This window comes from Canis lupus, chromosome 18 (genome assembly GCF_011100685.1).
Source record: "Canis lupus familiaris isolate Mischka breed German Shepherd chromosome 18, alternate assembly UU_Cfam_GSD_1.0, whole genome shotgun sequence".
In the NCBI taxonomy this organism is placed as follows: Eukaryota; Metazoa; Chordata; class Mammalia; order Carnivora; family Canidae; genus Canis; species Canis lupus.
This window is the reverse complement of record NC_049239.1, coordinates 23,701,887-23,727,453: the sequence shown is the minus strand read 5'-3', so window position 1 is coordinate 23,727,453 and position 25,567 is coordinate 23,701,887. Positions and strand designations below refer to the sequence as shown.

Sequence of the window (25,567 nt, the reverse complement as noted above, 5' to 3'; positions counted from 1 at the left end):
CAGCGAGGCCTTTTAAGGTGATTCTTCCCACCTAAGCCTCTTTCTCATCAGCCGCCTCTGAACCCCCAAGCAATGTCCTTCTTAGTGTTTAGTGTGTCACTGATGAAAGATACAACGGAGCCCAGTTCAATGAGAGTAAATCTGATGGAATATAAGCTAATATTTTCAGATGAGTAGCCTTGTGGTGGCCTAAGTTCATCAAAGAATGGTACTTATTTATTCAAACTATATGTGTTCACGAGAGGCATCAGAACACTCATCAAAATATACCGGTGGTTATTACTTCCCTAGTTCTTATTGCTCTAGATGGCCTGTTGATAGAAAGTGAAGAGATAATGTACTCTGACAAAAATGTGTAGTGTGGGGGCACCTGGGAGGCTCAGTGGTTGAGCGTCTGCCTTCGTCAGGTCATGTGGGGTCCGGGGATCGAGTCCCACATCAGGCTCCCTGCATGGAGCCGGCTTCTCCCTCTGCCTGTGTCTCTGCCTCTCTCTCTGTCTCTCATGAATAAATAAATATTTTTTTAAAGTGTGTAGTGTAGACCTTTGCACATTAAACAGTCATCTTGATAATAGTAAAGTAGTCTCATCCTACCTGAGTTCTTACAGTCCATGACAGCTGGAAACTGGCCTAATACTATTAGTTTGTCATTGGTTTTATTAGGAGCTCGCAGGCCAGTATTCTCCATGTTAGTGTACAAATCCCCACAGAACACAGCGTCAGGGCTACTCTGTGAGCATGACGAATCAGGAAAAAAGCAAGGCCATTTTGTAACCATAAACATTGTCCAAACCACCAAAAAATGACCAAATATCCTCCTATCCTGCCTATATGCTACTTCTTCACCAAATACTGCTTTAGCTTCATTCTGCTCTCCATTCCTCCTAAATAAGATAAATGGAGAGACCTAACCATAGAATTACTTCTCTTTTCAATATCTCATGCAGAGCAAACCCCACATCCTTGAACCCTCCCTCAAATCAACTAACACAAGCCCAAAACACATGTGCCCTTCGGATACTCTTTAGCCGGGCAATCCCACAGTCTCCCTTCCTGCAACGAGCAATAACCCAACTTGATCAGCTACAAGTATGTTCTTGATGGTCTTTGACTGGAGGACATTGATATCCTCATATTGTCTGTTCCATGCATTTAATACTCATCTATGTAGTTTCCTTCATGTATCTTGTTTCCCGATTATATTGCTTCTTCTAGGCACTGAAGTCCACTCTCTGAAAGCTTATGTTTGTGTGGTCTTTGTAAATTAATATGAATGACTGACTTTTTTGACTGACCAAATGGTTCACATTTTCTTTTTCTTCTTTAGGAGCCAACTCCTATTTCAGCAATGGAGCTTTCCACTAAACAGGTACTATCATTATGTATTACAATCAGTATTCTGTATTAATTTTGTGTTTCAAATAGATAAACATCTTTATGATTCATCAAATTTTACAGATTTAATAACAAGAGTTCCCAAAAAAAGAGAAAAGAAAGAACATTCTTACAATAAGCTAGTAGAATGAAAATTAAAGATCATCTTCATCGCCCCATGTTTTTGACACATCTTACATTCCTATAAACATATTTAAGTCATTGTTGTAAATTTTTATTTATAGCATTTCTTTTTTGGGTTACTGTAATATTTTGCTCAATTATGATTTTAATCTATCTTAAAATCAGCAGTGGTGGATATTTCAGATTATAAATAAGTTTATAATTTAATTTGCATGTATAAACAACCTATATTTTATAGGCTATTAAAATTATGCACAGGGCTGTATGTGTTTGGAGGGTCTTGACTCAAAAGTTAATTTTACTTTTTCAGTAGTATTGTGTACCAGAGAAAACATTTAGGTTGGCTGCATATAAAAGGAAAACAGTCACTGCCAAATGATAAGTTATTAAACTCATGAAATCAAAAGTTAAGGGCAGCATGTTAATAGTCTTTGCCTTCATTCACACTGAAAAAGAATGCTTTGGCAAGACACTTAAGAAACACAAATGACTTCTAATTGCTAAATTATATGTACAAAACAAATATAATTTTAACTTCTAATAAATTATCTTTTCCCCATAAATGTTACATATCCTTTCTATTCATGTATCAGTGGTAACTCAAAAAAAAAAAAATGAGGATACTGAGTTGTAATTAATTATTAAATAACCTAGCAGAAAAAAGCTAGAATGGGGTAGGAAGCACTTCACTCACTGTTCTGAAAATTTACATACAAAATTGTTAAATATGAAAATCACTTGGCTAATCTTATTCCTGAATTGTTGACGTTTTACCTCTGACCATGTATTAGCCCTTGTACAAGTCACTAAAATACTGTGCCAGTAAAACTCAGTGTATATCCTTTCCACACTTCCATATCAAAATAGATTGATAATCTCCAAGATATTTAGAGAAACTCAGAGTGCAGATATTATTGACCTGATACTGTTATCTTACACTTCATAAGTATGTGTTCACCTGTTCTTGTAATCTAAAAATTGTCAAATGTTGGCAAGGAAATCTGGGGATTTCCAGAATGGCAGCTAGACTGGGATATTCTTTCCCATAATGATTTTTTAAATTATTTATTCATTCTCTGCTTGGCTTCATTGCCAATCTTAATTATATTATGTATACTTTTATGAGATATTTCTTTTTGTTAAAATATTTTGAAGTACTGTAAGAATTGCCTATTAAATACACCACATTTCACATGTACAAAATAACACCCAAAAAAACAAAAACAGTTTATCAGTTTAAAATACCATGATATTACCATGAAGAAAATTATTCCTAGCCTTCGTTTTCATTTTTAAAACTGAGGCAGTAGTTTCTCCGACCAGCAGTGTTGCAACTAATTTTCTGGATAAATGGACTCATCGCCTGCTTATGACCCGAAACTTGTTAAGGAGGATAGTGAGGAAAGCCTGTGGTGATGTTAAATTGGGCAGAAAAAGCACATCAGGTTACTTGTTAGGGACTGGATTATGCTCGCTGGTGCCTGCAAGCCTCCCGTATATTTCAGTTAGATGGCATAATTGGTTTTGCAGTTCTTTAATAGTACTACAGAATAATTGTAAAATGAAAACTAGACGAGTTTATTTGATTTGGGGCTTTTTATCACACTTGTTCAAATGCTACAATGGCTAAGCTTTGTAAAAGGCACGTGTAAAACGATACTGAAATCCTAAATTAGTCGCTGCTACAAAGCTCCGCCCCCCTCCTACTTCCTGTGGAAATTGCAAATTCATTAACATAATGGCATTGCTGCATGTTTTATCTGGACTTTAAAGATCTAGGCTCATACTGTGAATAAGGAAGTGAAGCCTTAGAAAAATCAGGAGAATGCCTCGAGATGACACAGAGAATTAACACAGCACAGGATTTAGACTGCAGGGATCTCGATGCCTGACGTCGCAGTTTCCCCCCAACACCCAGGACTTGAGTTCAGGTCTACCGCAGCAGCCGGAGTGGGCCGGATTCCCCATCTGATGATCTTTCAAATTAAAAGTAATTTTGTAGTTTTTTTAAAAAAGTAATCTTCCTGGAGGTAGTACAAGGATAAGACAGTTGACGTTGAGCAAAATTATTAAGAAAGGCAAGCTCCGGAACTTTCCCCCTTTCTTCTGATAGGAGGGCAAGCTACGTGGCAGGCAGGTAGTACGGGGCGGGGCGCGCGAGGATCAGAAGCAGGGGACCCCTGCCCCGGACCTAGAGAATAAATGCTAATGTAGGTACTCTGGTGAAGCAAAATCACAAACAGAAGTAAAAAAAAAAAAAAAAAAAAAAAAAAAGAAGTCAAGCTTTCTAAGAACAAGTACATGAAGGTTTGAAAATTACTCCGTGTCTTCTATCTTTTATTTAAATGTTTATCTTTATTGGGATATAAGTGACAGAACCGTCGCGGTGTTCCAGTGGTTTCATGCTTGAAGATACGCTTCTTTGAGTCGGGGTCAGACTTGGATCACGGCCTTTCTAAAGGGCCGTACTACGTGGCGGGCGTTGGCCACAACTGCGCTTGGTCCGGGGTCTCTAAGGTCTCCGAGTCGCGCCCGCGCGGCGCTCTGGGGGGCGGGGCCGGGGCGGGGCCCTAACGCTCGTGTCTCCGCAGCACCAGCTGTACGCGGGCTCGCCCGCCGGCCTGGCCCAGCTGCCGCTGCAGCGCTGCGCCGCCTACGGGAGGGCCTGCGCCGAGTGCTGCCTCGCCCGCGACCCCTACTGCGCCTGGGACGGCGCCGCCTGCTCGCGCTACTTCCCCGCCGCCAAGAGGTACCGCCCGGGGCGCCGTCCGCCCGGTCCACACCCCCTGCCCGCCCTCCCTGCTCCCCTGCCCCCCTCTCCCCCCTACCCTCCCCCCCACGAAGCACAGGGGCCTTGCCCTCGGGCTCGGAGGGCTCCGATGGGCCCGGGGCCTTTCTGTCTCCGTCCTAAGGGGTCAGAACGATCAGAAAAACACGGTGATCACAGCTGGGCACCAAGCATAATGGGACAGATGGCTCTAGTAGATGACGGAGGGAATCGACACATGACAGGAAGGTCCTTGAAAGGCTACACTGGGAAGTTATAGAGTTTTGTGACCTCACGTTCCACGGGGGCACAGATGAGGGCCAAAGCCACAAAGTCAGAAACCATCTAGACTGGGCCCTGGGCCCTTGGACCAAAATGCTCATTCCGCCCAAAATGTTCTTCTTTTTCTAACCAGCAGCATTGCATCCTGGTTTTAAATTTTAATAAGGGAATTTATGTCCTTGGATGAATGGAATATCTGCAGAGAAAATACCTTTATTTACTTTTAGAGTCTTAGCATACAGGAAGTCATCTATAAAAAATCAAGAACTTTTTCTAGTTTTAGAGATAACCACACTTTTGTATAATGCTGACTAACTAGCATCAAATTCTATCTTTGTTTGACCCAAAATATATATTTATTTGGCCCCTGAAATTTAAAGGCCACTGTATCATCATAGTATGATCTTGCATTTGTACTGTTTGACCTTGAAATATAAAACCACATAATAAAAGATCTATCGATCATTGTATATGTGTTACACTAATGTGTTAAACATATTCTTAATACTTAACATTTTTTGGACATGCTTAAATAAAAATTGCTAAGATATTCCTAGAAGTTATCTAAAATAACATATTTGGATAAAACATAGCTGCAACTTGCTGTCTAGGACATTGAGGGCATCGAGCACAGGCATTTGATGATTTGATAGAATGCCACGTAGGCTACTGTTATCCTATAGGGAACTCTTAGGCACATCCTAAAAGTTGTATACACACCGGGTTTACTTTCACTTCAAAAAATAAAAGCACTTTCTTAATTTGACAAAATATTGATCTCAACACATTCTCTACAGCTCACATATGGCTACCTTTCTCTGTTGGTATTTACCATTTCAGAAACAAGCAATGAAAGATGAGAGTAGTAAACAATATCTTGCTAATACAAATCCAGAGATTAACAGCACGCACATCAACCTATTAAAACATAAAATAGAAATCAGAGTTATCAAGCTCCATTGCGTTTTAGGAGCAATAAAATTTGGTTTATTTTTTTACTATAGTTAATGTTTTACAAGAAGCCATGATGTGGACTCTTTTCATTGCTAGTAAGCTGTTTTCTACATGTGGATCATTTAAGACGTTTAGAAAAAAAATTTAGAGGAAAGGAATAACCTAATGTCTACTTAAATCTTTTGATTACATGCTTCAGATAACATTGGCTGTAGTGTTAAATCTCGTACAACTTAAATCTGTCATAGATAATCAGTCCATATACATTAGTATTACACATAAGTGTACTATTAGCTTATTCTATTTAATAAATACAATTTTCTTAGGCCTTCAACATTTAGAATTGAAATAACCGTCTGTATTATTCCATGTACCATCTAATTTTGCTGAAGTTTAAATCTGAAGCAAAAATTTAGTTTGGAGATAATGTGTTACTGAGTAAAGAAACCATGGATAGTTTAATAAATAGCAATATGCAGTTTTTATAGTAATAGAATTAAATTACTCAAAGTTGAACTTTTATGGTTCCTAATATCATTTAGGATCTAGGTTCTTTTAATATCAAAAAACAAAATTCATGTTTGAATTAAAAATGAGTACCATTTCCTTTCCACGTGAAAATATATAACATTACCTAACTTAGCAATGATTTGTTCAGATTTTAAGCTGTTTTTATAAGAAAGAAGATGAAAATAAGATCATAGCTACATCTATAATAAGTTAAAAAGTTATATATTATATATTTGAAATATGTTTGTTGCATACCTACAATTCCAGAATGAAGGAATCATCATTAACACATTTTTGTTGTGCCTTGAAGATTTTACTTAACCCAATTTCATGTGTCTTTGAGAAGGACATTTAGAGGCCTCACAGTTTATATATTCTTTGTGATGACTTTTTTCAAAAACTTAAATGGCAGTAAAAAATGCCTTCCCAAATGCTTTGTGGTTCGTGTTTCACAAGTTCCTTGTTGGCTCAATTTTGAAATGTGCAACATCTGTTTGATAGTCTTACCAATTCTACAAATAGAAATCTATAAATACTTTAGTCTTCTAAATTTATGAATACAGTAACAATTTCCATGTTTGCAAATCTCCATGGCCTTTGTGAGAACTCTTTTCAGGGATGGTAACTGACTTTGCAGCAAGACAATATTCATTGACATTGACACAGAAAACAGTTGGGCAAGTGTCCCCAATCTTTTTCATTCTGTTACATGTAGCCAATCTCCATTTTTAGCCTCTTTCTCAAACTACACATCCTCCTTACACCAAAAAGGCTAGAGACAACCTCATTCATCCCAGTGAACCGCTAACTGTGTGGAAAGAAGGCACCAGAATGTATTACAACTAACACGATCTGAGCAGCAGTATGTAAGAGAAATTTATTTAGATTTTTATAGCAAATTTGACTTTTCTCTTAGAAGTGAGTCCTTCTCTCTCACCTTCTGACAAAAGGCAGACTTCTCCACAATATTTGTTATTGCGCTTCTCCTTTTATTCATTTCACAGGTAAATTGGTTTGCAGTCATAGCCATGTGATCATGAAAGAAATGTTTTCTTTAAAAAAGTTGATATAGTAACCAAAAAGGAATATTAAAAAGTCACTTAAAAATAGATTTCATAGAATTAGTACCTTTAAGTTTAACAAGAGTCTATTTAAGGAATTACGTATAAGTATTAAGAGAAAGAAATCATGTAAATTTTAATTATCAAGCTTAGTCTCTCATTCGTGATCAGAAAGAAATTTAATTCAGGTTATTGAAGAAATGGGTTGCCATTCTATATTTTGTGCTTTTTCCTCAGAATTTAAGATGTTAAGAATTTTAGAGTTTCTAGATGTTAGATTCTTATTGATTGACATCCAGTTACACATAAATCATGAATCTTCTGTTACTACTTTGAAAGACTTTGACTGCATTGTTAGTACCTTTGTATACTCTTTTGCATTTTGATCCTCTGGAGACTGATCCTACAGGTGTAAAGAGCTTTAAAAAAATTCTGAAGTCACTTATAGATGCATCTCTTCCTATGAGCTCCTAGTGTCTTTGATTTTTGATTCTTCTCTATGCTTTGTGACACATTACCAAGAAGGAATAAGGATGCAATAATACCTTTTAAATGTAATTGTTTTAGACGCACAAGACGACAAGACATTAGAAATGGAGACCCGCTGACTCACTGTTCAGACTTACAACACCATGGTAAGTTGCAACGCTTTCATCTTTCAACCTGCTGGTACCAGGATAAATCATAAGCAATAGTGTGTACCCACACATGTGCATGCAGGGCACATACCTGTATATGTACCCATTCCTTAACAATATTTAAGGAAATGCAACTGAAGAGAAAGGAAATCTAGAAGAAGGAAAATTTTAAAGAATACTAAGTGGGGAATTATATTTTATTATTGCGGATATGAAAAATTCAAGTTTTAGTCCCTTACAAGACTTGAATTTCAATTTTCTCATATTAACAAAAAGAAGCCAGGTTTAATTGCGTGCTTTCATATATAGTAGCAACCTGAGAACAACAGGCATCAGAAATATTCATTTAAAAATATTAAAGAAGAAAATGCAGTCTTAAAATAAGCCATGCAAATTATTTATTGATATGCTGATGATACAGACCTATTGTATTGTTATTGGGTATCCTAGTCAAGTAGAAGATAATCCTGATATCTTCACATTGATTTACTGGTAGGATATTCCTTTGAATTGGGGATTTTGGATTGTTTCATTTTATGCTTCCTAAAAGATATCAAGTCCTATTTAATGTCCAGCATTAAATGCTGTAATATCAACCAAACTTCCTTTAAAATGCAGTAAAATTGTAGTATATCTCACTTCCCCCCACGTCAACCCTTTACAAAAACAATAATAAGGCTATGCCTCCCTCTGCTGGGAAAACTTATCAATGACATCACTGCTTATGAACAATTTGTAGTTAAAAATAGCTGAAATGTAAAATGTAAATATTTTACATGTAATTGAATGTAATCATCCTGTTAACTTTTTTGGTGCCTTTTACATTAATCTGAAAAGACAGTATAATGTTTTTTATCAGTCAACTTGGATTTGATCCACTAATTCTGTGTATACAATATTCCCATTTCATGAATGTTAAGACAACACTGCACAAAAAACACCTCCACATGCATTCCAAAACCTAGTTACCTTCTGAAGGTCAGATCCGCCTGTTGTGTATGCTATACTTGGCTGGTATGTGATTCGCAAATACTTACAGGGTTGTCTGGGGGAAGCCAATACCATGAGAGGTTGCCACAAATCGAGCCTATATTTGGGGTCCATTTTGCTTGCAAAATTTCTTGCCAAAGACTTTATTGTCTGTTATTACTCTTATTACAAAGAAAAAAGATATCACTAAATTTGAGCAAATGCTGTGATTTTTTTGTCTTTGTACAGATAGGGTACATAATTGACATATCCTCCTTAAATTTTTCAAACAGAGTATTTCAGTTGGACAACAAAACATTAACTAGTCTTGCATTAATCTATTTCACGTAAAAATATTGAATTATGATCAGCACCATTTGTTAATTTATCACATTAAAGAATCTTTTTGCTTAGATATGGAGAAGCTAATGATAATAACTGCAAGTACAAGAAACAAGACAATGTAACTAGAGCTCATTTCTGATCAGACCTCAGTCTCCATATCAATATAGAATTTATTATTTTAAATATTTTAACTCTTATATTTCTATAGTTATAACACATGCAATATCTTAATATTATAGATATTTAATAAACGTTTATTAAATGAATAATCTAAATATTTGAAGCTATAGCATCACTATTTACTTTGTGGGTTTTGGTTTTCAGTAGAGAATTGAACTAAATATCTATTATTTAATGTTAAAACGACTTAAGTCATATGTTGCTATTAACACCATCATATTTAAAAATAGATCTCTTTTAAGAAACATCTTTATTGACCAATCAACTAATAAAAAACGATTATGTACTACAACACATAGGATACTATGCTATGTTTTAAAGATTGCTGGAGAATTACTGAGAGGTACATCCATTTGTTGAATAATCTAGTTCCTTCATAGACCCATTTGGTATTTTTTTCAAAATGATATATGTGCTAGAATTATGGGCATATACGGGTGTGTGCGTGTGTATGTGTGTGTGTGCGTGTATGTGTATATATACACACACACATACATACATACACACAAAGAAAAGCTGACTGAAGGCATTCTTTTTAAGTGAGACTGTGTATAAATAAATGTTGACTGTTGAGTGAATGGCCTTTGGAAAGTACTTCAGAATTTAAAGTTCTATTTTGATGAAGTTAGAGTGAGGAAAGCTTGTAAAACCTGGGAATGTAGAATTGCTCAGCTATAGAAAGGTGAACATTAATCATTTTTTTCTCTTGATAGTCAAAATAGTATACTAAGGAAAAGGAATAGCTCTGGTTTAGTGTTAGTCGGTGTGTGTGTTTGTGCATGTGTATATTTGTGTGTAAGCATTGCTTCATAGATGGATGGGATAGAGGAAATGATAAAATAGTCCCAAGAAGTTCTGCAGAAATAAAACATTCCCTTTTTAAAGGCCTCTTTATTCCTTGTCTGCTTGTATTACTAATTCACCAAACATAAAAACTGTATACCATAGATTACAATAAATTTCAAATGTTTGGAAACTAAGTCAGGCATTCCCATATGGCCAAGCTGAATCTTACCGTTAGATCTTAGAATAGGTGATGTCTATTTTTGGAAGTAAAATGGGCAAAACCCCAGAGCCCAGCCCTGTTAAATCATGTATGTTGTCTTGCTAGTGTCACATCTCACATTGAATAAAATATTTGTGCTCATATGGAAACATACAAAGATATGAGATATTTTCCCAGAAAGCTGCTAAGCAACTTGAAGCCAAATTATACACTTCAGGACAATCAGTTCCAGCTGTAATGGTAAACATATTCTGTAACACTCTATATTTTACATATCCTGAGGTTTTAATAGAGAGACTATATAAAATAACTCAGCATTAAGGTGGAAGAAATTTCACTCTCGATGCAAACTTTAACACACACTCAGCTCTTTGCTCCCTCTTGTATAAAGGCAGCGCACTAATGGTGAGCTTGGGCCTAGGTGTAATTTAGAAATCCAGCTCTCCTTCCCCTTAATCTGGCATAGTCTCTTCCATTGCTGGTGGCTATTCACCTAGGGAAATTTAGTATAAAACCCTAAATATATATGTGTTGGCAGATCTTCTTGTCTTCTCGCTCACACCTCATACAGAATGCTAAAGAGAAACTTCAGGTTGTTTGCATTCTGTTCCCTTCCCTAAAATAACTTGTGCACCAAATTGGAGCTTGTCTGACTTTGCCTCCGAGAGCATGAGTGGCTGAGTCATTTTACCTTTTCCCCTTCTTTACTATGAGTTGCATTCTGATCTACATGTCCAGAAAGGAACAAATCATAAATGACAACATTTAAAAACATTAACATCATCTTAGATTTTTCAATCTTTGAAATATTTTACGCCCTAACTTTAGTTCAATACCATCATTGAATTTCATTTCATGGTGGTTCTCTTGGCTGTTCTACATACAAGCATTTCCCTTCTAGCATCCTACAGTAAAATATCCACAGAACTCAACCTTCTTAATTATCTCTGCAACTGGCTCATCTCAATTTATGTCTTGGTTGGCATCAGCATTGTTCCAGAATTTCATAAAATATCTTTGGCAGTGTCATCTCTGTGGTCTGCAGAGCTGTAAATTTAGTATTTTGTAGCAATGCTAATCTGGTCTGTGTTTTAGCTTATTTTATATACATAGAAATTCCAACTGAATCTGAGCATTTAGCCTCTAGAGAAGCCTCAAAGTTTGATGGATGAGCATGATGTCAGGTCCTAAAAAAACCCTGACTTTAATAAATTATCAAATAGTATCAAGTCTAAGACGTCACTGAATATAAGATGCACCATTTTTTAAGGACTGCTAAGAAAGAAAAACTGCCCAAGATGAATAATCTAATAGTGGTGCCAGCATCAAGCCAGCTTACAGTGTTTCAGAATTAGCACAAGAAGGAAGTAAACTCCCATGCCGAAGAGAGCAAGGACGTTTACCTGGTTCACCTATAATCATGGGTGGTGGAAAAGGAGGAAAACCACTTCTTGAATCACAGGGTGCTATTCACAAATGTTTACTTTCTGAATTCACACCAACAGTGTGGACCAAATACCTCAGACAAAACTTTAATTTAAAGAGGTGTCAGGTTAGGAGAGTCACATGTGTCTGGCAAAAGTAAAAACAAACTCTTTTTAGAAGAAAGAACTTGAACTCTGGTCAAGAACAACTGTAAGACATGCTGTTATCAGAGATGTTGAAATATACAAGTGCATATTCTAGGAAGAAATTATTACAGTATTGCCCTATTGCCCTCTGTAATTAGGCAAATCCAGTCATTGATGGCATAGGTACACAAGACATGCTCACACAGACACACCTGAATAGGAAGAGGCTTGACAGAGTTTGTGCTTTCATTGTTCCTTACTAAAGTTTTTAAATATGTCATAAGAGATCGCCCAATTGTTCATACCCATAATTTAACTGTTGTAAATGTAAAGTTTTTAAAGCATGCTGTATTTTTTTTTTTAAGATTTTATTTGTTCATGAAAGACACAGATACAGGCAGAGGGAGAAGCAGGCTCCAGGCAGGGAGCCCGATGTGGGACTCGATCCCGAGACCAAGGATCACACCCTGAGCCAGGGGCAGGTGCTCAACCGCTGAGCCACCCAGGCATCCCAAGCATGCTGTATTTTTTAAATTCCAAATATAAGGGAAATATATTAAAATACAAGATGGTATTTTCATTATTGTTTATGGAAGGTTTCTGCTTCAGTAAATGGGTGTTTTCCATCATCTACTATATCTCTTGGGAAGAAGTAAATTAAAGTCTATGTTTCCTGATGTTTAAATGTAAAAATTCCTATTTCACTCTGCCATATAGATTATATATGCTTTCTTGGTAAAACATATGCTATAAGATCATGAAAATAAAACATATCAGATATTCAATATAGACTAAATAAATACGTTAGTAGATATCTTCATATTGGTTGTGCTTTTTATGTAATTGAATTTCAGTCTGCCTTTTACCAAGAAGCACTGCAGCCTCCCCCACACAGGTATCAGGTGCAGAAGTAAATGCAACTATTTAAATGGCTTCATTGTTAACCTCATAACAATTTCATTTCCATATTTTAAATTAATAAATTTCTAAATATTAAGATACTAGTGACCACCTCTAATACAATAAATTACCAATGAAATTAAAATACCCTGGTCATATCTATCCACGTGTTTATCCATCTACCTATCTGTATGCTGACAAGAACATTTTAAGCAAGCGTACATAGGAATCTGTGGATTCGAGAAAGATAGGAAACTACTTGAATTGTAAAATTTTACATGCTACCTTCTGTTTGGTAATTATTTCCCAGCACCAGAGACAGATCTTAATTTAGGAAATAAAACAAGGTAGTTTAAAATCTATTTTAGCAAGTTGATAAATTAAAAGTTTAAAATTTTCTCTAAGGTTTCATAATCGAGTCTTTTTTTGTACTTGACAGATGCACTAAGCACATGGACTTTAATACATACATACATATGCATGCATGCACACTCACATTCAATTAGTTTGTAATAGTTGGTACAAGCGTCATATCAAAATTGGAGAAATAACATACTAAGATTATATTGATAAACAGAATTCCTGTTATATAGCTTGGTGTATTTATGCATATAAACAAATATAGTATATATATACATATATATAGATAAAGAATTTGTTTTCAGCATACTATAATGTATGAGATTATTAAATCAATTGTTAGTCTTCTTAATTATGTGGTCCAAAAATATACATGAACATTAGGGATGAGTGAAATTTTTTGTCTTCAATTTTATTTATTTTTAGGTATTTTATGTCTTCCCAAGACTTACTAATTCATAAAATGCCTTTTTAGCTACTACTGCTTAAAGAGGGATTGTTCCTTCATTTGAAATCAAATTAGATTCTTTGCTATTGACAAATCACTATTTATATTCCTGGAGAAAAATATCTGGAATCCAGTAAGGAAAAACTAAGTAATGATGTTTATATCAAGAAATGCATATTTGCAGTCTTCTGTGTCACCTAGAGCTTGTGGGCAACATTTCCTTTCTTCCTTTGAATGGCCTTTAACACTGGATGTTATTGAGAAAAAAATTTACAGTGTAAAATATTAAAATTGCAATTTGATGAAAACAACTGGAATTCGATTTCTCTTTATGTAGTTCAGTAACTATTTGTTAAGTATTTAAAATAATGTGCAACCATTTCCCCCTACTCCAAATTAACTTTTATTATTATATTCATTATTTATGAAATTCAAGTTTAAAATCACTTTCAGGGGGAGAACATCAAAAATGGTAACAGAAATCAAATAGTTGATTAAATACTTGGTTTACTACCGCACCCATCTCTATTATCTTTCTACATGACATCACATTCTTACATTATTAACATTTCAATCCTGGGAGACATTTATGGGGTTAAAATAGAGAGGGAAATAAATGGAAAGCTGAAATGTGATGCCTTCTGTTTCTGCCTTATTGGAAGAGAATCAAATACTAAATAAGGCCTTTAGCAACATGATATTTCTGGCCAAATGATGGATATCATGACTTTTTGTTGTTACAAAAGGAAGCAATTTATTTAACTTCTTTCTTTCCTCCCATTCTTTCTGGTTTATTAGCCTCATTTCATTTCCATAAATTATCCCACTAAAGGAGGAAATGATTAATTGAAGATTGCTTCCTTAAAAACATTATTTCTTGTCATTAACAACTGCGACATATTGTAACATTGTGTTATTCAAACACACTGTGGTGCTTTTAAAATAAATTTAATGTTTGTTGCTCTCAATTATTTTGCTCTAACTATTCAGTTCAACTCATGAGAATTCATTATGCCAATTTAACAACTAACTCTACCCTTCTTGTCTACTGGTAATTTTCATGACAAAAGTTTCTATTCAAAACAGTTGCTTTCTAAATGCGAAATGTATTTTAAAATAGATTAAAATGAGATTGCTTTCTTTCTGGAAATCTACAGATTACCCATTGGCATAGACATCCCCTAGACTCGTCTACTCGGTGTCCCTGGAGAGTGTATTCATATGATTAATCTCTTTCTCTTACTATCCCATATTTGGAATTCTTGATTTTGGCGTATACTTGATTAGTTACCATCTTCTCCCACCATATCTCAAATCAACTCTTGTAACATCACAAAACAACAAATTAAGAAGATTCGAAGTGTCTACATTTGCCAGTGTGGTTTTAATAGCACATTCAGTCATCATCAGGGTTACAAACCCTATGCCCTTTTTAACTGATTAAACTTTTAACCATTTCTTTTATGTAATTATGATAACTCCATGTCCTGAGGATGTTAGAGTTACATGAGATTTCAGCTTTTAAGTGCAGGGTAAATAGTTACCCTGGATTTTCCATTCAGCAAACATCAGCTAAGGATTTGTGGCTACCTAGTGCCAGGATCATAAAACATATGCCATGGAGGAAGACAACCAGGTGAATAAATGATCGTAACAAATAAGATATCATGTGCTCCGAAACTATATGTAAACAGATTATTAGGAAGCATAGAAAAGGAAATACTTTATTTGATGGTGGTCAGAGAGTAAGATTGATATTGGGAAGCAGTTTGTCTTATTGTGGATTGTCCTACTACGGATTCTCAGTAAAGGATTTTAAGTTTTGAATTAACAGTTGAAACTATTACAAGAACACCCCTAACAATAATAGCACCTCACATATTTATGATTTCCTGTGTCTAGGCATTATACTATTATTTTTATGTAGATACATTCTAATAAGAAAAAAGATACTAAAAAGGGTTATAACAATTTTATGTTGCCCAAAATCGTTAGGTGACCTGATAATAGATTTCAGATGATGTGTAATTGTTTGATTAAAAAAAGGATAAGATAAAGATAGCAATAATGTCACACAGACAAAGCAGGTCAACAGCAGGAACAACAGCAGGCACACAGGGAGAGCATATTCACCATGAAGGTTTAAGGATAGAATGTAAATTTATCTAACGAGTTTTTTCAGCCAGTGGTGTTGAGGGGGAAAAACTGATCCACAGATGAGGCACAAAGTTAATTCTTTTTTTAAAAAAATCAATTTTTCAGGGTACCTGAGCAGCTCAGTCAGTAGAGCATGTGACTCTTGATATCAGGGTTCTGAGTTCAAGCCCAACTTTGGATGAGGTCAATTTTTCAAGAGAATCACAATAATTCGTAAAATTAACACCACAGAAAAAAATCTCCCAAGATGAATATCGAGAAAATAGTGCAAGGCAGTGGACACCATGCTGGACAACATTTTGACATAAACACAGTGAGCAAGTCCATAGAGCTTTGCTTATGCGCTTCCTCAACACAGATCAGAAAGACTCCACCCAGCACAATTCACAAAAGTCAATTATGGGAATAACCCAATGTGTTCCATGGAAACTCTCAGAACAATTAGTTTATTTTTTTAAAGACTTTATTTATTTATTTGAGAGGAAGTGTGAGTGAGAGAGAAAGAGAACATGGGGGTGGGGGAGGGAAGGAGAAGCAGACTCCTTGCCAAACAGGGAGCCCAGAGTAGCGCTCGATACCAGGACCCTGGGATCTTGACCTGAGCTGAAGGCAGACACTTAACCGACTCAGCCACCCAGGTGCTCCTCGGATCAATTAGTTTATCCAGAGGGAGATTTTAGATTATACTTACCCTGAATATGCAAACTTTTCAGAAAATTTCTAATTGTCAGTGTTTTCTTAGTTGAGCTTTTGATTTACATTGGATAATTGTAAATCCAATAGTAGATTGTCTGAAAAATATTTAGAGGATAGCCATATTGTGCTACCATTTCAATGCAGAGCTATTTGCTTTAATAAAGTCAAAATGATAGTATGTTTGATATCCTAAGAAAATTTTTGAAAATCTGTTAAGAAAGTAATAATCAAAATATTGTTTCTGTTTTTAGTTTTTTTTTTAATAGAAACAGAGACAAAGATTAAGGGGCAAAGGGAATAAAAGAAGGAGAAAAAAAGAAAAACACAGTATTCTTGGAATTCTGATGGCAGTTGGGGTAGAAGGATTAGGAAAGGGAATGGATATTTATTGAGTGCCTTCTATCATTCTAAAATATTTATTGGGTATCTGTTTATAAGAGTTCAGGTATTGGGAAATCAACCAAAAAATGTTTATAGATTGTTATATCTGCGAGCCCAAATATATGAATGCTTGCCTGATGCAAATTTAAATGAAAATGCTGGCCCTACATTAAAAGTTGCTGGTGATAGAAACATTCTGCTGCAGAGGAATTAACAGAAACTACTGTATTCAGTGGAAATTTAGTTTTTGCAATTATTACTGATGGCAGCAGAATCTAACAAACATAAAATAAGAGAATTCCAAACCAAAGGAAGACAGTAGTACCTACGCATACGGACTATGATTTATAGTTACTATGGCATGACTTATAACTTCACTGCTTACTAACTAGAATACTTTCTTTTGCTTTTTTTATTTGGTCAAAAGAGAGAAAGAAAGGCCTACTGAAAGGGAGAAGGAGTTCTAAAGGTATTGCTGAGCATAGTTATCAAGGCAAAGTAAAGACACCTGGTCCACGAACTAAACTCACCAGTTGTGCTTCTTATCTCATGCAGGTGGAAAAGTAGCTTAATGTCATGTTTCTAGAAGAACTCAGTGAACTATTGCTATATTCAACTAAAAACAACTTGGTATAAATTCTTGATTAAATCAAATGCCATCTTATATTAGATTCTACTATAAGTAGCAGATGAAATGTTTTTTTAAACATAAGAAAATATTTATTATTAAGGGAACTTTTGGGCTCCTGGGTGGCTCAGTCAGTTAAGTGTCTGACTCCTGATTTTGGCTCAGGTCATGATTTCAGGGTCGCAGGATTGAGCACTGGGTGGGGACCCTGCCTAAGATCCTCTCTGTCTCCCTCTGCTCCTCTTCCCCACTTTCACGCGCTCTCTCTCTCTCTCTTAAAAAAAAAATGAGAGAGCTTTTATTTTAATTGTTACACACTGAGAAACAGTTGCTGTCACCAGGGGAGACCTTGAAAAACTAAAAGCTGAACAGATTTCTCAGGATTTTAAGAAAGGTTACCGAAAACTCTATGGAACAGTTAGAATGATTAAATTAATTGAGAAGGAGACAACTTTGTGAGTTTTTTTAAATGCACCTAATTGATATTACATTTATACTAAACTCTATTACACTTTCATATTATACAAGGTACATCGATCTTCCTTACTATGTGTCAACTAATGCACTGAAGGACTTAAGCAGAGCTCTGTGTTTGCAAGGAAGAATTTACTTCAGATAAAAATACCTTCAGATTTTTACAGACATCTGTAGTAACTTAGATTAAGTTACTTAGTAATTTAGACAAGCCAGCTATTATCACAAAGTTTTAGAGGAAGAATAGGCCTGGATAATCCAGAAAGATACTGGTGGATCAGCATGTTCTTTGCTTCTAAATCTAATGGATTTTTTGCTGTTGTCATGCTGTCATAGTCTATGATTCAGTAATAGGTAGAGAGTAAATGAAAAGTCTCTAAAAGTAAAATTAAATTTTATTTACTTTTTAAAATTTTATTGAAGAACACGTAACATGAGATCCACTCTCTTAGGTTTGTAAGTGCACAATGCACTATCATGCACTCTAGCACACTGCTGTACCGTGGGGCTGAAGATCTACTCATCTTGCAGAACGGAAACTTCATACCCGTTGAATCAGCACCTACCCATTTCCCTTTCTCTCTGGTCCCTGGCAACCGCTCTGCTACCATCTGCTTCTAGGAGTTCAGCTATTTTAGATGTTTTATGTAAGTGGGATCAGCATACACTTCTTGTTCTTCGGTGACTGGCCTATTTCACTTAGCATTTCCCAAGGTTCATCTGTGTTGCTACCTATTGAAGATTTCCTTCTTCTTCTTCTTTTTTTTTTTTTTAAAAGGCTGAATAATATTCCAAGTAAAAGGATTTGTAAATCAGAGTCCAAAGTATCACAATTAGGGGGGAAAAAAAGATGTATCCAGTGACCTCTGTGACAAGGTATCCTAAATATGGTATCATAGGAGATTTCCTAGCCTGCATTAGGCAGAGAGATTGAATTCACCTCTATCCGGGGAAACAGAAACCCTGCAAACTAACACAGCAACATGTGTCAGATCTATTCATTCAGTGATAGAATAATAATTTCAGAGGAAATATAAACACACTACCATATTCAGTGTAGATACTAACCGACAAAGATATAGCTCCATTATAAAAAAAAAAATGTGAATTGGAATCCATTAAATGCTGTTCCTTTACATTTCAGTCATTTCCTTTTTCCAGGGTATCAATCTGGTAAATAAGAAGGGACAGATACTTTCCAACTTTAGAAGAGTTTCATTTCACACTTTAGAGTGATAGGAAAGGAAGCACTGAAGTCGACCTCCCTGCAGATAGCAAAGGGAGGCAGAATGAGAGTAGGGGCGGGGGATGAAGCCGAATGCAGGGATTAGGTAAAAACAGGACTTTGGAAAGCTTTAAACCTAGTGACAGCAAATAATATTGTCTCTGACAGACAAAAGTCCTCGGTTGATTAGAAAGAGAGTAAAATTGTCAAAGTGATGCCAAAAAAGAGGGGGAACATTTTTTTTTAATTAAAAGTCTAGCTGAGTTTGAAGAAGAGAGCAAAAAACTTTCATCTGTCTACACTGTCAGCCCTCCATGCATGTGAAAATATATTTATTATTTTCTAAATTAATTTAATGAGTTCCAGATTGTACAGGATGTCATAATGGAAACAGGATTATGCAAGATAATAAGGGATTTTTTTTTCTCTCTCTAAATGAGTTTTACCTAGACTCCCTGTGTCCTACTTTTGATCTTAACTGTGTTTCATTTACCACATTGAAGGAGGTTACATAAAGGGTAAAATAATAGAAACTTAATCAGGAAACAGGTTTTCTCATTGCTACACTCTATTATATACTCTTGCCATATTCTTTAGTGTAATTCTTGAAAATAATAAAAGATGTATCATTTTAAAATAAGGACAATTGAAACCACATTGCTTTCTAATTGTGCATCTTTCTGCTGAGCCATCCCAAACATTTCACACCGATTGATCTTCAGAACAATCTTGTAGATTATTTAAGGGCTGTTGGTGGGGAGTATAAACTTCCTGAACTCTACCTTCTGTAAAATACTAGATAAATATTAATGGCTGGTGCATTTAATTTTACAGATGAAAAACAAACATAAAGTGGCAAAATAATTTCTCAGAAACAGATTCATGTTTCCAAAAGTTCAAATAACTTTCCTGCTAAGGAATAGTACAACATGAACTGGCCCCATTAGTCAGAGCATAGAGTTTTACGGCTAAAATAATGTCTTGGAAAGTATTACCGTGGCATATAAAGATGTATAGTCATACTGCACACATGACTGCTTCTGTTAATGTAATGCTATTTTCTGGTAGACAAATCTCTGCATATGCTTTATATAACTTATACCAAAGCAATTAGTCTATTAAGGCAGGCACTCGAGTTCTGAAACCCTACGTCTGTGACATTTCTGCCATCCTAAATCAATTTGGAAAAGACTCCCAACTTGGCAACAAATTTATCTTCTGAATTTCCACATAAATACTTTGGAAAGTTGAGTTTACTTCTCTAACGTTTCCTCATTTCATTTCCTCATCACCGGCCAGATAATCACCACAGCCACAGCCTTGAAGAAAGAATCATCTATGGAGTAGAAAATAGTAGCACGTTCCTGGAATGCAGTCCAAAATCACAGCGAGCTCTGGTCTATTGGCAATTCCAGAGGCGAAATGAAGAGCGAAAAGAAGAGGTATAGGAATGAAATAGACTGGACTATTTCTATCTAACATGTACTGTTAAGTGACCCCAACATGGTTGACTTGAGGGTGAAAAAATACCGTGAATCTTTATCTTTTTCTTAACCCATCAATAGCCCATTCATTAAACAAGCATTCACTGAAGGCTTATCATATGACAGGGTTTTGTGCTAGGAGCTGGAGAAGCAAAAGTGAACTGATAAGAATTTTGTTCCAGAAGCCATTTGGGATTTATTTGAGAGTCTTCTTTCTCCCCGTAGTTACCTACGAAACAATATATTATCTATATTTGTGCACACAAAATCAAATCCTCTGCTAATTTTAACTTTTGTTCACTTAATTCTGCTATCCAAACATGTTTTCTTTTCTCTGTTAACTTCCTCCTCAAAAGGGGAGGGAAGGTTTGGGAAGAGAAGTAGGATATACAGGATGAAGATTCTGGGCTGCCATTCTGATAGGAACTATGCATGTAGCATCAGACAGATCTTCCTCCTTAGTGTATTCATTTATTACTGTGTAAAATTAAAGAAATGTGCACAGAAAATCTCAATACTCTGAGACTTTAAAGCTTTTTAAAAGTATTAAATAACCAGATTATGGAGGTGATTTGTAAATGTATTCTGTGCAGATATTGCACAAACATAATCTGAATATAAATTTTAAAATCCTCCATTATCTCTTTTGACATTTGAAGCATCTTTAAATTTGTAATCACATTATACAAATGTCAAAGTTGATTTTATACAATTTTATACACTATCAACTTAGGCTTTCAGAGATGTCTGTTGTAAACTCTATTCAAAGTAAAAATGAGTTTAGATATATTCAAGAACATATCTTCATATTTATGCCACATCTGAGACTTACAAAGTGAATAATTATCAGTCATGTAGTCCTATGCTTTCTTCTACTTGCTCAACGCTGAGGAGTTTTTAGTTTTTTTCAGCTCTGAGTTCATTCTCATGCTGCATTGTTTTCTAATATCACGGTTCTGTATTTCTAAGAATTACTAACTTTCTCCTATGCTTACATACCTTCTTTCAAGATTCTAAAATAAATACATCTTTGTCCTTTCACCATCTTGAATATTTTATATTATTATAATGAAAAATTATTTGAAGACAATAGACAACCAGTATTTTGCAATGCATAATAAAAAATGATTTACAGAGATTTCTCTTTTTTTTTTCCAATGGAGAAATCCTATCATTTGTCTTAAGCAAGACATTTTATGAACCGTTAAAATGTGCCTCAACACAGAATCTAAAGTTTTACTTGAGCAGAGTTTCAGAACTTCTGTTTCTTTAAATGTGTATATTTTTTGCTACCGTTTCTCTTGTGCTAGATCAGAGTGGATGATCATATCATCAGGACAGAACAAGGCCTTCTACTGCGCAGCCTACAGCGGAAGGATTCAGGCAATTACCTCTGCCACGCTGTGGAGCATGGCTTCATGCAAACTCTCCTTAAAGTGACCCTGGAAGTCATTGACACAGAGCATTTGGAGGAACTTCTTCATAAAGATGATGATGGAGATGGCTCGAAGACCAAAGAAATATCCAACAGCATGACACCTAGCCAGAAGGTCTGGTACAGAGACTTCATGCAGCTCATCAACCACCCCAACCTGAACACAATGGATGAGTTCTGTGAACAAGTGTGGAAAAGGGACCGAAAACAACGTCGGCAAAGGCCGGGGCATACCCAAGGGAACAGTAACAAATGGAAGCACTTACAGGAAAATAAGAAAGGTAGGAACAGGCGGACCCACGAATTTGAGAGGGCACCCAGGAGTGTCTGAGCTGCATTACCTCTGGAAACCTCAAACAAGTAGAAACTTGCCTAGACAATAACTGGAAAAAATGCAATATACATGAACTTTTTTCATGGCATTATGTGGATGTTTACAATGGTGGGAAATGCATCTGAGTTCCCCCAATTATAAATTAAGTCCATGAGTAACTTTGCTAACAGGCTTTCCTCCTAATACCAACACCTAATAGAGGTCAGGTGAACGCAGATGTTCACTTTAGCAGACTTAATGTTTCCTATGAGATTTCATTGTACAGGTTTCACTTTCTTCTTTGCCTGAGAAATAAAAATGTCATTTGCCATGTTGCCATCTAAAGAAGAAAAACTGCATCAGCAAAGCCATTTTATTGAACTGAAAGTTTAAAATAAACTGCATGGATTTATGAAGCTGATGAATATTCCAAAATAGCGTTGGATTCAAGGATATTTTTTGTCTACCAGCACTCATGTTTATATGTACTGGAGGAGTAAAATGATACTGAATGAAATGGTCTGTGGAAATATAAAAAACATAAACCATCCATCATCCAGAAGAAAAATGGAATACACTGATCTACTACTGATGTCTTCTTTCAGCTTTGATCTAAAGATGTATTTTATTAAAACTATAATTTAAATGTACCATGACAAATATGCAGTAAAAATTAGCTCTTTTCTAAGCTAGAGTAGGTTTTTGTCTTACAATTATTGTGCTATATAGTTTTTGTTTTAAAAACTCCAACCGCGTGCTGCTTTTTTCTGACATTGTGTTTTTAGTTCTGCAAGAGGGATAGCCGATATTGTTCAAGAAACACATAAGCATCATTTACTATTAATTCCTAAACTCTGGATATAAATTATGCTTTATTTCTCTGAGGAATTCAGATAACACCTTCCCCTTCTTTAAGTATAATCAAAGATTAATTTTAACTTGCATAATGTTCCTAGAAAGAACAGAGCATTTAACCAGCAAAGTAAAAAGAAACAAATTGATTTGTTAAATGCCTTGTGTTGTACCTAATGGATCAATGAGGAGAAAGAGAACTGCATATTTATGAAAATAATGAGCATTGTTTTAATATAACATTAACAGAAAATCTCTTAATTCTATGCTTGAAAACCTGCATGATATTTGAGATATATAAAAACTCTCAGGATTCCTTTAGGAATTACATCTGTGTCACTTAAATTCAAAAAAGAGAGAGAGAAAGAGATTGGTAATATTCAGAGCATCCTAAAAGCAGATTTCCCAATTCTGTTTACACCTGTATCAGCTATCTTTTATCTCACCTTGTTTAAAACACATGGTTTGTTTCATGTTGATGGGAGTGACTTTTATACAAACTGTTTTCGAGGACACAACTCACACTTAAAACATGTAAAGCCCTTTGTTTCCTGCAACAACTTATAAAATAAGGTAAAAGATGATCAATAAAGGACTTGCCTTGTTCCTTGTCCTACCATGATTCCTTGAGAATCAACAACTTCAAGGTATATAAGACCTTCAGCATTATGGTATTTTCTCTTCCACGCACTCACCTTTCCAGGAATCCCTCCCGAGATCCTTCATCATGCACAAAAATGCAAAGGAAACATCTTGCTAATTAATAAAAGCGGCATTGGAATTCTAACTCTAGCTGTCTTGGGATTTTAATTAACTCAGCATTATTTTCTCACCTCAGACTACAGTGAATTTTTTTAAAAATTCTCAGCTGAAATATTTCACAGATGGAAGCTCATGTTTCAATTTTAGTGATTTGAATAAACAATTTGTTGATGCCTATTTCAAATGAAAGCCTAAAAATATTCTACATCCAATTTTAGGCTCCATTGATGAATACAGCGTTACTTTTAGAATTACATCTTTAAATGGTATTTGAATTTTAGGTTATCTGAAGGACATATTTCTGTAGAGAAAAAGAAATGTTCAAAATACTAATGAAAGAACAAAGACTACTCCAAAAATAGGTAATTTTTCTATTTTCACAGAGTATCTTCACTGTGCTGAAATTTGGTGTTGCATTTCCTTCTAAATTCGCAGCCATAACTGATTTATTTGCAGTAACAGAAGTATCTTATTATTATTATTATTAGTCCTCGAAAATAATGAATTTGAAGGGATAGAGGTTGTTCGATAACTTTAGGGATGCCTTCCAATATCTGGAGGCTTTTTGTGTAACATTATGAAAAGCCCAAAGAAAGGAAGCCTAGACTTCAATTAAAAGAAACAAACCAAACAAATCTACTGGCATGCCTCTATAAACCATCAGGTCTAAGTTTTCAAAGAAAATTATAGTTATAACTTACAGGTAGAAACTCTTCTTGCTGTCATACTCTGCCAATGTGTATTGAGGGGGACAGTTTGCATGAAAAATGATTAACGTCCCATTTAATTTAGTTTTAATAGACTTTGGTATATGCATGTAGCATCAGAGTTGCAACTTTGTTAAGAGACTCATGTGACCATAAGCAAGTTATGACCGCAATCTGAAGGTTGGAGAAAGGTACATTGCAGCAGAGAAATTATGGCCCAGTTGAAATCCAATGTAAAATGTAAATGCATGTCAATGCACACTCAATGCTACTTTTATGTACTATTTAGTGATCTTCAGTGGTATGTGTTTAATATTTTTGCTACCTACACATTAGGCAAAAGATGTAAATAATCCTGAGAAGAGGAAGGACAGTAAACTGCACCTTTTTATAGGTGCTCCATTAGTGTGTTCTACATCATCCTAAAATGCGAGATTTCCCCACACAGGTGACAAGGTGGTTTATGTGCTATTTAAGGGCAGAGAGTGTGTGCCCATTCAATAAGCATGTTTTTTTGCCAGGTAGTACATATGTTCCATATCTGTATTTATCCCTGCATTTCAGATGGGAACTAGAAAACTGGAGAGACAAATGTAATGAAACTGCTGCTGTAAATTATTCCTTTTAGCATGTATTAAGTTGCTAAATACACATTTCTTCAAAATATTTGAATTCAGATGTCTTTACTGTTCCCTGTAGCATATGGTGTCAAGGAATATGAAGTTTAGAAAATGTTGAGAACCAGAGTCAGGTTGCTACATAGCAGATTTCTTCATTCTAGTCAGTCTATATCTGTGGTGATGATGTGCATTTTGATACCCTTTAGGTTAAATATTATTTTTGTCATGCCTAAAAGAAGGAAATTTAGGGACAAAATTCGATAATGTGTCATTATCATGATTAGTTTGGTTTCCTTCAAGATCTACAAAGATGCCCAACAAGTG

General features: G+C 35.4%; 1 protein-coding gene across 14 annotated transcripts in view; it reads left to right on the top strand.

The window, feature by feature from the left end:
• Positions 1-25,295, top strand: part of SEMA3A (semaphorin 3A) — a 454,892-nt gene extending 429,597 nt beyond the window's left edge. For all 14 annotated transcript variants that reach the window (XM_038562852.1, XM_038562850.1, XM_038562853.1 and 11 more), the window contains 5 exons: positions 1,328-1,369; positions 4,110-4,267; positions 7,660-7,727; positions 20,370-20,512; positions 21,865-25,295. In XM_038562852.1, coding sequence (XP_038418780.1) covers positions 1,328-1,369; positions 4,110-4,267; positions 7,660-7,727; positions 20,370-20,512; positions 21,865-22,320 — 867 coding nt within the window. In that variant the 3' untranslated portion in view covers positions 22,321-25,295. The remainder of the gene's footprint in view (positions 1-1,327; positions 1,370-4,109; positions 4,268-7,659; positions 7,728-20,369; positions 20,513-21,864) is intronic.
• The last annotated feature ends 272 nt before the right edge of the window (positions 25,296-25,567 follow it).